Source organism: Sus scrofa, chromosome 10 (genome assembly GCF_000003025.6).
Source record: "Sus scrofa isolate TJ Tabasco breed Duroc chromosome 10, Sscrofa11.1, whole genome shotgun sequence".
NCBI classification, from domain to species: domain Eukaryota; kingdom Metazoa; phylum Chordata; class Mammalia; order Artiodactyla; family Suidae; genus Sus; species Sus scrofa.
The window spans coordinates 30,348,521-30,362,888 of NC_010452.4; the positions used below are offsets into that span (position 1 = coordinate 30,348,521).

The 14,368-nt window shown below is 43.8% G+C and overlaps 1 protein-coding gene across 9 annotated transcripts in view; it reads right to left on the bottom strand.

Annotated features, from left to right (window-relative positions):
* NTRK2 (neurotrophic receptor tyrosine kinase 2) overlaps positions 1 to 14,368 on the bottom strand; it is a 399,889-nt gene that overhangs the window by 318,471 nt on the left and 67,050 nt on the right. For all 9 annotated transcript variants that reach the window (XM_021064645.1, XM_021064646.1, XM_021064643.1 and 6 more), the window contains 3 exons: positions 13,643 to 13,779; positions 12,761 to 12,893; positions 9,764 to 10,069 (listed from right to left, as the gene is read on the bottom strand). In XM_021064645.1, the coding sequence (XP_020920304.1) occupies positions 9,764 to 10,069; positions 12,761 to 12,893; positions 13,643 to 13,779 (576 nt within the window). The remainder of the gene's footprint in view (positions 1 to 9,763; positions 10,070 to 12,760; positions 12,894 to 13,642; positions 13,780 to 14,368) is intronic.

Sequence of the window (14,368 nt, forward strand, 5' to 3'; positions counted from 1 at the left end):
ATAGGAGCTCTGAACAACCTAGTCGTATAACCACACACCCACACCCACTCCTGACAAATCTCCCAAGTAAGCATGCTATGTCTGCACCTCCAAGAGACAAACCCTTAGGGCATTTAGGCTTCTGAAGAGAGATGATAAAATCACTTATCAGGAGTTCCCATTGGGACGCAGTGGTTAACAAATCTGACTAGGAACCATGAGGTTGCAGGTTTGGTCCCTGGCCTTACTCAGTGGGTTAAGGATCCGGCGTTGCCGTGAGCTGTGGTGTAGGTCAAAGACGTGGCTCAGATCCCACGTTGCTGTGGCTCTGGCATAGGCCAGTGGCCACAGCTCCAATTAGACCCCTAGCCTGGGAACCTCCATATGCTGCAGGAGTGGCCCTAGAAAACGCAAAAAGACAAAAAAAAAAAAAAAAAAAAGGCAACAAAAAAACCGCTTATCATCAAACCAAACACTATCAAACAAAGCACTCCACCATCCTCTTAATTCCATGCTAAATGCCTTAATATGAGGACCTACTGACTTCCATCTTCTCATCTCATTTATAGCTCGCGAGTAAATCTTAGGACTTTATATAAATCTTCATGAGTAAATCTTTATGACTTTTTAGCTGTAAAACTCCACAGTAAAAGGAAAAACCCATTTGTAGGTTTAAAAAAAATTGCAGGAAGATAGGGTAGTCTGACCAGAGGGTTCACTTTCCATTCTGCTCTGAAGATAAAAATAATAGTGGAGGCCAGAAGACACATCTGTTTCTTGCCTTAAAGCTTTTAGTCTCTTGCTCATGCGCTAAAGAAAAACTTTTTTAGGAGACCTTTCTTTCAATTCTTTTTGCAGACTCTTTCTAGTGTGATCTTGAAAAAAAAAATATTTCAAAGACTCTTGTATGATAAAGGGATAGCAAAACACTTGTTCTTTTCAAATAAACCATCCTTGCTTTATCAACAGTGTTTCACAGCTCATGGCAGTCCACCTTTTGATTTCCAGATCCTTCTGCTCTTCCCCTCTGAATGGCAGGCTGAACTCAGGACCTGAAAACCTCAGGGGTTCAGGATGTCTGCGGGGAAACCTCTTCCCTTTTTCTGCAACAAAGGAGTCTCCCACCCGCCAGGAGAGGATAATAGCATTGGCTTGGCACCTCCTCAGGAGCTTCCAGAGGCATAATTAATTAACATTAGTACTCTGGAGACGTAAAGAGCTATTTAAGTAAAAATCTTAATTACCATGATTATTAGGAGTCTATAGCCAAACCATAACCTTCTCTGTTTGGTTTTTTTTTGTTTTTTTTTTTTGCTTTTTAGGGCCGCACCTGCAGCATATGGAGGTTCCCAGGCTAGAGGGTCTAATCGGAGCTTAGCCGCCGGCCTACACCACAGCCACAGCAATGTGGGATCCAAGCCACATCTTCGACCGACACCACAGCTCAACACAACACAGGATCCTTAACCCACTAATCAAGGCCAGGGACCGAACCCCCAACCTCATGGTTCCTAGTTGGATTTGTTTCTGCTGTACCATGACAGGAACTCCGACCCTGCTTTGTTTTTAGGGCAGAAAAGCAGGTAAAACTTTCTGCCCTTTCACACCTGGGACACAGGACCTGGGTCCTAACAAATGGCCTTGGAACAAGTGGCGGGGAGGCTTTATATTTTCTTAATGTGTCCCATTTAGGGAAACTTCCTCACCTTACATTCTTTGGCCAAAGTAACCAAGTCTAAATCTGCCCACTGGAGGGCACGTCTCAGGGCTGTGGAGCGCTCCAGTTTGTCCAGATGTCATGAATCTTTGGTTATAGCAGCGCAAATGAAAAGCTGTGGGGAAAACGCTTCCAATATTTATAGTTTGTTCCTGATACGTGTTTTGCATAGGACACAACGGCTCCTGAATTAGGAAGCCTAAGTCACTACCTCCCACTGCGTGTGTGAATGAGCATCCTTGAGCTGAGACAGTCTTCCTGAATGAGTGGGCCATAGAGGCACTCTTTATGTACTGCCTAACAGAATGGGAAGCTTCAAAACCGGGTATTTTATCATCCAGCGCTATGGCTAGGTTTTGCTCCAAGCCTCAGGTATGAATCACTTGGGTAACGAGTTTGACAAAGAGAATCCCCTCTGAAAAAAAAAATCAACGCGCTCACACGTCCAGTAACATCTGACCTGGAACAGTCTTGGGACGGGTGTTACCTAAGGAGAAGACGTCAGCAAAGGCTCCAGGGTTCTTCCTTGTGATGCTCAACGTGCAGTCTCCTTGCAGGGAACTTCTGCTTAGAATTCGGCTTGAAAAGGCACCGTCACCACCTCTAACCTTCACTCAGCCTCCACACTCACGTTCGCATTCGTGAAAGGGCTTTTCTCTATGGGGGATTGAATTCCTGTGACCTAATGGATCAGTTTCATCTTAGACAAGTCTTATTTTGGACCTGTAAGCTAAATAGGATACAGCGGATTCTTGGATGTATCCTCAGATAACCCCACGCCTTCTATGTGTGCGTCTGCATGGCCGTCTCTATGCACTCTCTCAAGCCTCCTTAAGCCATCTTTGCAAGCTCGATTAGAGTATCTCTGTGCACCACCCATTCCACATGTTCATTATTATTGCTAGTTAATATCCTTGGAGAGTCAGTGAGGTAACCTTGATGGATGCCTTGGACTCACCCCTCCCCAGGCTCTGAAGAGTAGAAGTAAACTATTCCTTACTACTCAAATGTGGTCCAGCACCAACTGGGAGCTTATCAGAAAGGCAGATGCAGAGTTCCCATTGCGGCTCAGTGGATTAAGAACCCAACCAGTATCCATGAGAATGCAGGTTCAATCCTTGGCCCTGCTCAGTGGGGTAAGGATCCAGCGTTGCCATGAGCTGTGGTGTCAGTAGCAGACGTGGCTCAGATCTCAAGTTGCTGTGCTATGGCTATGCCACAGGCGCAGCAGATGAAGCTCCGACTCAACCCCTAGCCTGGGAATTTCCATATGCCCCAGTGCAGTCCTAAAAAGAAGAAAAAAAAAAAAAAAAGAAAGAAAGAAAGGCAGATGGCTTAGGCCCTGCTCCAGCCCCCATAGGATCAGAATCTGCATTTAACAGAATCCCCAGGAGATCTAATTGCTCATTTAAGTTTGAGAAACCCTGGTTTAAAACTCTGTGGCATGTGTGACCAAACTCAAAGGCCCCAGGGGACAAAATGGATATTAATTTTTCAGTAAAACATAAACTAAATTTGAAACAAGCATACCCAAAGATTGAGGGGGTGGACAGGGGCTTCAAAAAAAAAAAAAAAAAGTTAGGGATAAGGGCAACAGATGTGTTTTGTTCCCAGTGGCACAGCTCTGAGCTCACTCCAAACAGGGAGGGGAGAACGAGCTTGAACTCCTAAGAGAACTTATATTCAAGCCCTGCCTCTAGGAACCCATCGCTGACTTAGCTTTCTCCTAAAAGGACCAAGACTAGAATAGAAAGTTCATGTCGGCAGGTGGCAAAGTCCGGAAGTCCTCTTTGGGCAAGACCAAGCCTTCAGATGATAGAGCACAAAGCCAGAGCTGAGGGGAAAGTGGCTCTGAGAAAAAAAAAAAAGTCTTCCTAATGGCTACAGAGCACAAGCACCCAAGGAGGTGAGGGATGGGCACCTGGTCATTATGCCCTCACGCCTCCCTCAGGAGAGGAGGGATGAGGGACCAGGAGGGAACTCCCAGACACCCTCATCTGCACAACCACCTTCTAAGTCAGTGCCAGAACCCTGCATTTTCTAGAGCGGGAGAGCTACGTTCAGAGGTGGTAAGAAAGTTGCTCAAAGCCACACAGGTCCTGAAAGATGGGACTCCTGTGCATCAGAATGGAGTCCTAAACCCAACCCCTTTCCACGGGGCCAAGCTTCCCTTTGAATAATGGGGAGGGTGGGCGATAACTCCCCTTAAAACTCTAAGTTCAGAACACTGAATGAGTCATTCAGATCAACAGCCATAGATAGGAGTTTAACTCCTTAAAAGTAAAGGGGTTACTTTTCTACCTATTCCACTTAGTTTTTCTGTTCAATGACCACCACAAAAAGAGAATATTCAAAGGGATGCTTAATTCTCTACTGCCTATAATTTCTCCATCTTTTCAGCTGAATAGGCTTCCTTCCACAAGCAGGTCCTGCCTAATAGCAGGACAGGAACACCCCGAAGAATTAGAAGTCAGGATGAAGGCAACCACAAAGAGAAGCAGGGGACAGAAACCAAAGCGCAGGTGTTGCTTCATCTTTTATCATTTTTTAAGTTTGATTGGAGCATAGTTAATTTACAAGACTGTGAAAATTCTGCTGTTACAACAAAGTGACCCAGTCATACATATCCACACATCCATTCTCTTTCAGATTCTTCTCCCACATAGATTATGAATGACTGGCCAACGGGGACCTCCTGTATAGCGCAGAGAACTCTACTGTCTTTTATCATTTTATGGGTGGTTGAAGTGTTTTCTATTTATTGAGAGAAAGGACTGTATCTTATCGCCTGTTGGTGGGTATCCTGGCACCCTCTGTTTGTCAAAGCCTCAGAGAGATCTGGCAAATTGTTTGAAATCCAAGGACTCTAGCATAACTGAATGTTCAGCAAGACTCTTCCCGCCTTAGTAACCAATGCCAAAGTGAACGTGAGACACTCAGGGGTGGGATTCACCAAGGAGGTGGCTGAGAACTGAATCCATGTCCTTTGAAACCTCCAATTCATGCTGAGACTCCAAGAGGTCCCCAAGAGGAGAGGAAAAGGAAGTCTGTGGAGGGAGGCTAGAAGACTAGGGGGGACCCCAAAAGCACAAAGCTGCATTCTAGGGTGCCTAGAAAGGAGCCGCTTCCAGCAGCCAGGATAGAGATTTATTTACGTCGTGGGAACTGCAGAAAAGGGGGCACCAGAGAGAAGAATCCCCCTCAAACCCCATAAAAGTCTCCAGGAAAGAAGAGTATAAATGGGCATTGAACACACCCAGGTCCCAAGAGCACAAAGCCACCAGCCCTGCCCTCCATTCCCCATCTGCCCCTTCCCCTTGGACAGCACAGGAGCTGACAGCTCATTAGGGAGCTCCAGCCCCCACCCCCATGCTGCCAGCCCGAACTGGGAGGGGAGAGGAGACAGACCCTGAAATCAAGTCCAGAGTTGACTTCCAACTCAGAAGGGGCATCCTGTCTCTCAGCTGAGACTTCCTCTGCAACCTCAAGTCTGTCACTCAACAACAAGCAGAAAAATCTGACCCAGGTCAAAGCTCCCACTCAAACTGGCGATTCTCGGCCTTGGTTGCACTTTGGGGTCACTGGGGAATCTCAAAAACGAAAAAATGTCAAAACCCAAGTCGCATCCTGGAACCACAGAATCAGAATTGATAGGGATGGGCCCCAGGAATGTGTCTTTAAAGTGAAATAAAATAAGATAAAATAACAATTAAAACGCACCAGTTGATTCTAAGGTGCAGTAAAGAGTAGGATGCTACTGTTCTACAAGCCAGACAATTCTCCTGGTGAATAAATCATCAAGGGCCCATGGAAAAGCAACATGAAATGAAATGAATTTGACTGTCACACGGTGTGCCCTTATGGGCGCTAGGAAGATAAACACCATGGCTCTCAAGATTGCTTTTTTTTTTTTTTTTTTTTTTTGTCTTTTTGCCATTTTCTTGGGCTGCTCCTGCGGCATACGGAGGTTCCCAGGCTAGGGGTCCAATCGGAGCTGCAGCTGCCAGCCTACACCAGAGCCACAGCAACGCCGGATCCGAGCTGCGTCTGCAACCTACACCACAGCTCACAGCAACACTGGATCCTTAACCCACTGAGCGAGGCCAGGGATCAAACCCGCAACCGCATGGTTCCTAGTTGGATTCGTTAGCCACTGAGCCATGACGGGAACTCCTCAAGATTGCATTTTGAAGCTGAAAGTTGTCTGTCGTGGCAAAACTGACCAGAGCTGAGTTCAGTTCTAAACACGGGATCCAGAATGATCAATCTAGTGTTTGGACTTTGGCAAAGTCTTTCCTCCCTTTCTCAGTTGCTGGCCAGGTTGCCAGTGCTGATGTGGCCTGGTACCCGGGGCCTTCTGGCATCTAAAGACCTGATAACACCTGCCCCTCCTCACCAGCCCCCTCACCGGCTGGGGCTGGTGTCCAGTGGCGGAGTCTGCAAGGTGCCAGCGCTCTGGAGAGGCCTTATGGGGGGATCTTTGCTGCTTGCCTCATATCCTCGCACCCCACTGATGGCACCCCCTTGGCCTGGCTGGTGCGGGCTCAGGGTCTCTCCACCTCACCCTCCTCCAAGTGCAAAAGCAGAGCATCCGCCATCACATCCAGGGTCTCCCACACCGTGCGGTGTGGGAGGCAGTAGGGACCATCAGGGCATCAGTGATGCTCTTTCAACCATTTGCGTTTTAACGAGGACTTTCTGTTTATTTGTTCTGATTTCTGTTTTAATTTTTTTCAACATGCTTCATTCTCTGTCTCCAAACAGAGGGTGCATTCCTAAGCCATGGGACCATTTCACGGAAATCTCAGTTCTGAACTGCAAGAGGAACACATGTTCCCAAAGACCAAAGGAGCTGCCATTTGAATGCTTCCAATGATGCAGCCGGCTGCACAGTGACCCCAGGCCGCCTGCTTCCTGGTAAGTCCAGAAACTCGCAGTTTCTGGAAAAGGGGGGAATTTCATCAAAACAACTAGGGGAAAAAGTAGCTGAAACGTCTCATCTTAAAGATTTGTGAGAGCTAAACATCTTCGGCAATTACTAGAGGATGACAGCAGAAATACTCAAGGAATATAAACCCAAACGTGACCTGTTGTCCTTAACATGGAATGTATATTTAGGCCAGCAGGGAAATTACCTATGTATACATATACACACACACACACACACACACACACACACACACACATATATGCTTTATTTTTTTCTAGTTTGAAGGAGGGTTAAGAGGGAAAGAAAGCCATTCAAAGAAAAGCCATTATCTGTAGGCTAGGGTTACAAATCTCCTAAGTACCCACAAAGATTCTATCACACAGGCCAAGTGAGGTCAGTCTCTAATTGGGCACATGGGTTTATGGCCCACGAGGACCATTTATATCCACTGTCACCCTGGGCCAAGTCTCTTTCACTTATGACTCCTTGAGAGCTAGTCCTTGAGTAAACACTTAAGTAAAAAAAAAAAGAAAACAAGTCTTTTCTAAAAGTTGTATTTATATTAAGGAGCTGATAAAAAGGAATCAATGAATCAGAAAATGGAAAGAAAAGGGGGGAGAGAACATCTCTATAAAATTTGGCTTCGTTTTTGGTTTAGATCAATAAATGACAGGGAGTTTGGGGTTTGTACATGCAAACTTGCATTTGGAGTGGATAAGCAATGAGGTACATTGCTTATCCACTCCATGCATATATAATTAAGTCACGTTGCTATACGGCAAAAATTGACAGAACATTGTAAATCAACTGTAATAAAATTTTTTTTAAAATAAATAAAATTAAATAAATGAGTCTGTCCTTTTAAGGGACTATTGAGAGACTCCAAGTTATTCTTATGCAAGAAAACCATTCTTTCCTATCACCCGCTGCATTAAAACTAGCAAAAGCGATCAATAAAGATGAGGCCACACGGATAAGAGGAGTTAAACTCTACCAAATATTGGTATCACACAGAAATGTTCAAAAGAAAATACATCAAAATCCTATCTAAAATAGAAGCTCCTGGGTTTATACCGACAGAACAGTGGTCATCTCAAAGCACAAAGACCACTTCTGAAACTTTGAAATGCCAGACCTTCACCCTGGAATCAAATTCACCTCCAACAGTTTCAAAAAGTCAGTTGTTGGTGAAATTCACATCAAGCCTGAAGTTTAGTTAAGAGCCCTGTACCAATACCAGTTTCTTTGTTTTGACAGATGTTAAGTCGTGCAAGATGTCAGTAATGGGGAAACTGGTGTGGGGTATGTGGGAACTCTAGAGAGCATTTTTGCAACTTTCCTACATACTTAAAATTAAATAAAAATGTACTTTAAAACAGAGAGAGAAAAAAAAACACAACAGTTGTCCCCAAAGCAGAGTCTCTGAATTTAACTCTAAAGCTGTTATTCCTCCAAACATGCAGCAAGAAAAGGAACACAGTAATCTAGCGATTTACTACAGCAAATGCAGCCAATTAAGAGGAAGATTTAATGAAACAGGCAACAACTGCCAGGGTGTCTGGGTAAGGCATCCAAACATAGCTTGTTTTATGTGCTCCTGAAAGGCTGTTTGTAAATCAAAGTTATATAATTCAGATCACATTTTGAGCTCGCTGAGGAAGCCTGTGCATTGAAAAAGCTGTTGAATCAATACTGGGATAACAGGAAGACGTACTGTGTAATGAGCATCACTGCCTTCTTGTTGACTGTTCGGTGCAGGTGGATTTGCAGTCGTCACCTTTGTCATGAGGCTGCCCAGCGAGCCACACTAGTACAGGCTGTCCAAGCAGCCCCCTGCCCCACAGGCCTCCAAGTTTCTAATTTCCCTCTCCCTCTGCCAAGCCAGCTTGAGTGGCTTTGATTAACTCGGGGCCATTATGGTGAGGAATTCTATTCGAGCATAGGTCCTGATATTCAAATGCAGGGCTCGGCCTCCACAATGGTAGCAGGTGTTTGGGCGAGCAAGGAAGGACACGTCACTGAATAAGAGTGCCCAATGCAGGTAAATCCACAATGACTGTCCCTGCTGTTACTGGGGCTCACACTGAAATTCTCTTGCTGGCCACAGAATGGACACCTGATGCCAGCCATCCATTTCCCAACCCAAACCACTGGTCGGATGGGAACTATTACCACTCCTAGAAAAACAAGGCAGGGTCCCATCAAAGGATGCAACTCAATCATCCCAGGTAAGCAAAACATTGCCATGACCTGGTGTCTCATCCCTGGATGAGAGAGCAGGATTCTGAATCCCAAATGAGTAACAAGGAGTTAGAAAGTATATCTTGTATAGTTCATGAGCCAACCCAACCTAGTTCACCTGCTCACAGATCTGCATGGGTTTTGCCACTGTGACACTTGAGAGAAAAATCATGTGTGTTTATCAGAACAATGCTTGAAATTATTCCTCTGAGAGTTCTCATTCTGGCTCAGTGGTTAACAAACCCAACTAGTATCCGTGAGGACACAGGTTCAATCCCTGGCCTTGCTCAGTGGGTTAAGGATCCAGCATTGCTGTTAGCTATGGTGTAGGTTGCAGACGTGTCTCGGATCCCACATTGCTGTGGCTGTGACACAGGCCAACAGCTGTAGCTCCAATTCGACCCCTAGCCTGGGAACCTCCACATGACTCGGGTGTGGCCCTAAAAAGACCAAAAAAAAAAAAAAAAAAAAAGAGAGAAAGACAGAAATTATTCCTCCCCATCCCACCACCCCAGGAGAAATATGAGTCCCTGTTCCTGGACTTGGCTTTGGCCCTATGACTTGATATGGCCAATGGCATCTAAGCTAAAGAAACTGTGTGCCAATCCTGAATGCAGGTCTTAAGAAGCCCTGTGCAATTTTTGTTGCCCTTGTGTGTTCTGCACTCATCCTAAGAAGCACATCTCCTGTGTGGCCATTGCTTCTTCACCTTGCACCCCAAACCAAAGACACATGGAACAAAACTCCCCAAGCTGACCTACAGACCCATGGGCAAGACTAAATAACTGTGCTGTAAGCCCCTGGGTCTGGGGAGCGGTTTGTCAGATGCATGATTTTGTCAATGGTTGCGTGATGGAGCTTATCTTCTCTCCAGATGGAAAAACATGGGTACTCACCGTCATCGATTCCAGGCCAGCCCATGAAGTGAGCAGAAATCTGTTTCTCATCCTTCCCATACTCATTCTTGGCCACTAACTTGTAGTCCCCATTGTTCATGTGAGTAGGATTATCCAGCTGGAGGCAGCCGTGGTACTCCGTGTGATTGGTAACATGGATTTTAGTACAGATGTATTTGGACTCATTCAAAATTGCCCCGTTATAGAACCACTGAAGCGCTGGTTTGGGGTTGCCTTTCACAGTGAATGGAATGCACCAGTGGTGGTCTGAGGTTGGAGATTCGAGAAATGTGATAGTTGGAGCAACTAAATTGAAAAAGAGAGAGTTAATAGCATCAGAAAGCTCAGAATTCTCCCCATCTCCAGATTTCTGTGTCATCGATAGGGGATTTTATTCAACCACTGTTTGGGTTAAGAAAACACGTGACCGGCAACTCTGGAATCCATCATTCTTTTGTATCATCATCAAGGTTGATTTAACTCCCTACAGAGAGCTTCAGAGAGATTCCTTTCCCTACTGTGCTTAAGACCCAGGCATCAGAGTCATTTTTACATCTAGTCAGTGTGAGAACCAGCTCCAAACAGATCCCAGAGATTTCCAACAGTGCAAAGGGTTCATCTGAAGTGGGCTCTGGTTTCTAATATATATGCCTTGATACTTTGGAGATTAACCATCAAAACACTGAGGGCCACTATTTTCACAGTACTTCACTAAACAATACAAAGAATGACTTTGGAAATCTTGCCTGAAGCCCTGATCTCACATTCCTCATCTAAAACAAATAAAACTGGTCCATGCAATGTTGCTACCGATGTTAATCGATTATTATAGTAAGATCTGATAAACTCACACATTTTTCACAGATTGTCAACAGTAAATTCTCTGTAAATGCATCATTTTTTTTATAGTACAGTCCAGGTTTGCTACAATTCCAGATGCCAATGTTTTGATCATTTAAATGTCTGAGGTCTTAGCTAAACCTGAACAAACTAGAGATTATTTTAACATTAAATACAGAGCACTTCATGCTTAGAGGGAACAAACATTATCAAGTAGCATCTTTAAACAGAGTACTTATCCTAAGTGAAGACATTTGAAATCCCTCCTAAGGGTTTATTTTGATGTGGTCTGACTTGGAGAATTATAAAATCAAGGACTAGAAAAGATCTTGGAGACCTCATAGCATTATTTTTTTTTTTCAGATGAAGAAATCCAAGTGCAATGAGGTTAAATGACTTGGTCAAGGTTACGGAGGGAGGAAAATCTAGAACAAGAATCCAGATCTCCTAGTGCCTAATTCAGTAGTCCTTCCCCTCAGGCATGGCTCCTGCTTGTTCGTGGACATCACACAAGGGGAGGGGTGGTGGGAGAGGGGATCACAGCCTGCTAACAAATACATTCGGAGTGGGGTCACTGCAACCTCTCAGTTGTTCCTACTCTTTCTCACTTATTCTTTCTACTTGGAATCTAAACGTTGAGAGAGACCAATTCTCCAGACCCTGGTGACTACATAGATATTAACCTCAACTAAGAAAATTTTGAGTTGGGGTGCCCTTATTTGTAGGTCTGTGTTACAAACACAGGAGCCATGGTGGGGCAGGAACAAGACCCCCGCCTTCCTCCCACCAGCCCAGGTCCTCACACCCAGATCCCTACGTTTTCCTGCCATCATGCTCAAATGATCTTTTTAGGTGGTGTTAATTTAAGGACATAACCTTGGAAGCTGGTTGCATGTCTGTGGGGATAACATTGACATCAAGCTTCCCAGTGGGTCAAAATGAGGAGAAATTATGAGTCCAGGACCCATTGGGCATCGGGGTAGTACTGAGAGTGACCCAAGGTGGATGATTTCAATCACTCCGACAATTACATCCCAAATGTGTGTTAGGAATGACTGGTAACCACTGTGTCAATATCTTGTCATGTGTGTGATGAATACCCATATTTACACACATGCACACTCATGTTTTTCCCATCCAAATCCTAATCCAAATAGAGTAAAACCTCATTAATTTATACCATGGCAGAATGTGCAACGATGTGAAGACGATGTATTTTTTTACACCATTCACACTGAATGCCACAATCTGGAATGTTAAGATATACGTTGTATTGTTTATAATACTGGAAATAATGCACACATGCTGAAGAAACATTAATATCCTATATCTTAGTTTTAGTAGATAGAAATGTAAAACGACTATAATAATCAAAGATTTGAAGGTAATAATTTTCAATAACTTAAGTAAGGACTCCTCCAACTCCCCACAGAAGCTTGATGTCAAACTAATGAGGTTTTTGTTTTGGTGTCTTTTTAGGGCCATACCTGTGGCATATGGAGGTTCAGGCTAGGGGGTTTAATCGGAGCTACAGCTATGCCAGAGCCACAGCAATGCCAGATCTGAGATGAATCAGTGACCTATGCTGCAGCTTGTGGCAAAGCCAGATCCTAAACCCACTGAGCAATGACAGGGATCAAACCCACATCCTCATGGACACTATGTCAGGTTCTTAACCTTCTGAACCACAATGGGAACTCCTCCTTTTTTTTTTTTTCATATTAGCAGTACAATTAGGTGTTTGTGAAGAGCCAGCCCCATACTTTAGGTATCACAACTTTAAAGCTCCCCATTGCTTCTACAGAGAAAAAAATTTAGAAACTGGTTTATAAGAATTTAAACTACAACTTATTAACATGAGGAGGATAACCAGCTCAAAATTCGTTCTATCAAACAAAAAGACAGGGGAAGGCACAGGAGAACAAGCTTAAGATGGAAAAAGAAGCTTAAAGACAACACAGGAACAAGAGAGATTAGCAGAAATAGGACAAGTGAAAGGGGCTGATAACATTTCTTCATTACATACACACGAAATACTGCATATGTATTTTTAACGCACTAAAGCAGCACCCAGAGCACCCAGAGCACCCCGACCACAAAGTTAAGTGTGCCCACGATCATTCGCTATTAAAAATACATGCCGGTCTGATTACGTACAATGTACAGTGAGGTTGACAGAATCTTGATCTTCTCCTACGAGATTTTCTGCCACACAAGAGATTTGCTTTCCACTGTCATCAGATGAAATGTTAGTTATCCTTAAGGAGCCCTGTGTGTAGCTTGTTTCATTCTACAAAAGAATCAACAGACAAAAATAATCTCGATTAGGACTGAACCCAAAGTGACAAGATTTGGGGTTTCTTCCAGTAACTAGAGAAAACCGGGTCCAACATGAGAAAAAAGTTTCCAGCCTAATCGGGCTCAGGCAAAGGAGTAAGTCGGAAGTTATTCTAGTTCTTGAGGTTCCAATTATTTAACGCGTGAAATGGATATAATCCTGGAGTTCCTCCAAGGGAAAAGACTAGGAGAGTCACTCGCTTTGCTCACGATGACACAAAAAGCCCACCAGAGACCTAGAGACTTTCTGATCTATTGGGCATGCAGAACTAATATGCAACCTGCATCAGTCTTTGTTAAGAAAGAACAGAAACTAAATGTACTCTACACAGACGTGTGGTTGCCAAGGGGGCGAGGGGAAGAAGTGGGATGGGTGGGGAGTCTGGGGTTGGTAGATGCCAACTATTACATTCATAATGGATAAGCAATGAGGTCCTGCTGTATAGCACAGGGAACTAGAGCCAGTCTCTTAAGACAGACCATAATAAAAAGTAAACATAATTTTAAAAATTTCAAAAATAAGGAAAAATATAAAAAAGAAGACAAAAAGTAAATGCACAGCAAAACTCACTGTAAATCTACGTGGCCCTATAAAATATTCGATGCCATCACTAGGTGAATACAATCTCAAGTTCTGAGACACTGTCATCTCTATGAATGCACAGCCTAACACAAGACTTACCAGCCAAACACAAGACTTACCATGTGCTTGGAAACCAGATTACCGACATCCCAGTACAAATTCGGAACTGGATCACCTGCAACACTACAAGATAGCGTGATAGACTTTCCCTCCTCCACGGTGAGGTTTGGGGCGGCCAAATTTGCTGACGGCAAACCTATGGAGCAAGAAAAGTAAAGGGAGACACAGAGAAATAGTTAAATGCGTTGTCCAAACAACAGCAACAGATTGAAAACTCATTCTGCTTCAAAGTCAATAATTTTCGACTTTCTGAGACTGATTCATATTGATCTGAAAAAGTGCCAGGTTGATAAGCTTTATGGATTTGATATGAACCAAAAGATGTGAGATCTGAAATCAAATTTTGCACATTTCTTAAAAATATCATTGCAGAAATGTTGTAAAATTGCGTGTGATGATAATTGTACAACTACAAATATAAAAACATTCATTGAGTTTGAAAAAAGCACTGCAGAATTATCTTTTATTTTTAAAAAACCCACTCATTTACAGAACTATGTCATCCATCTCTTTTTCAGTTCTGCAGTTATTCATCCAGTTTTTGGCACATAAGTAGTCATTGTATCTGCAGATCATCTTATTTCCCCCCCCCCGGTTTCCTCTCTTTCACTTTTTTTTATAGTCTGAGACAAAAGAGTGGGAAATATCCACAATATTTGCATAAATCCATTTTTAATTAAACAACTCATAAGTCTAACCCTTTCCTAGAACTAGATTTTGAAAGG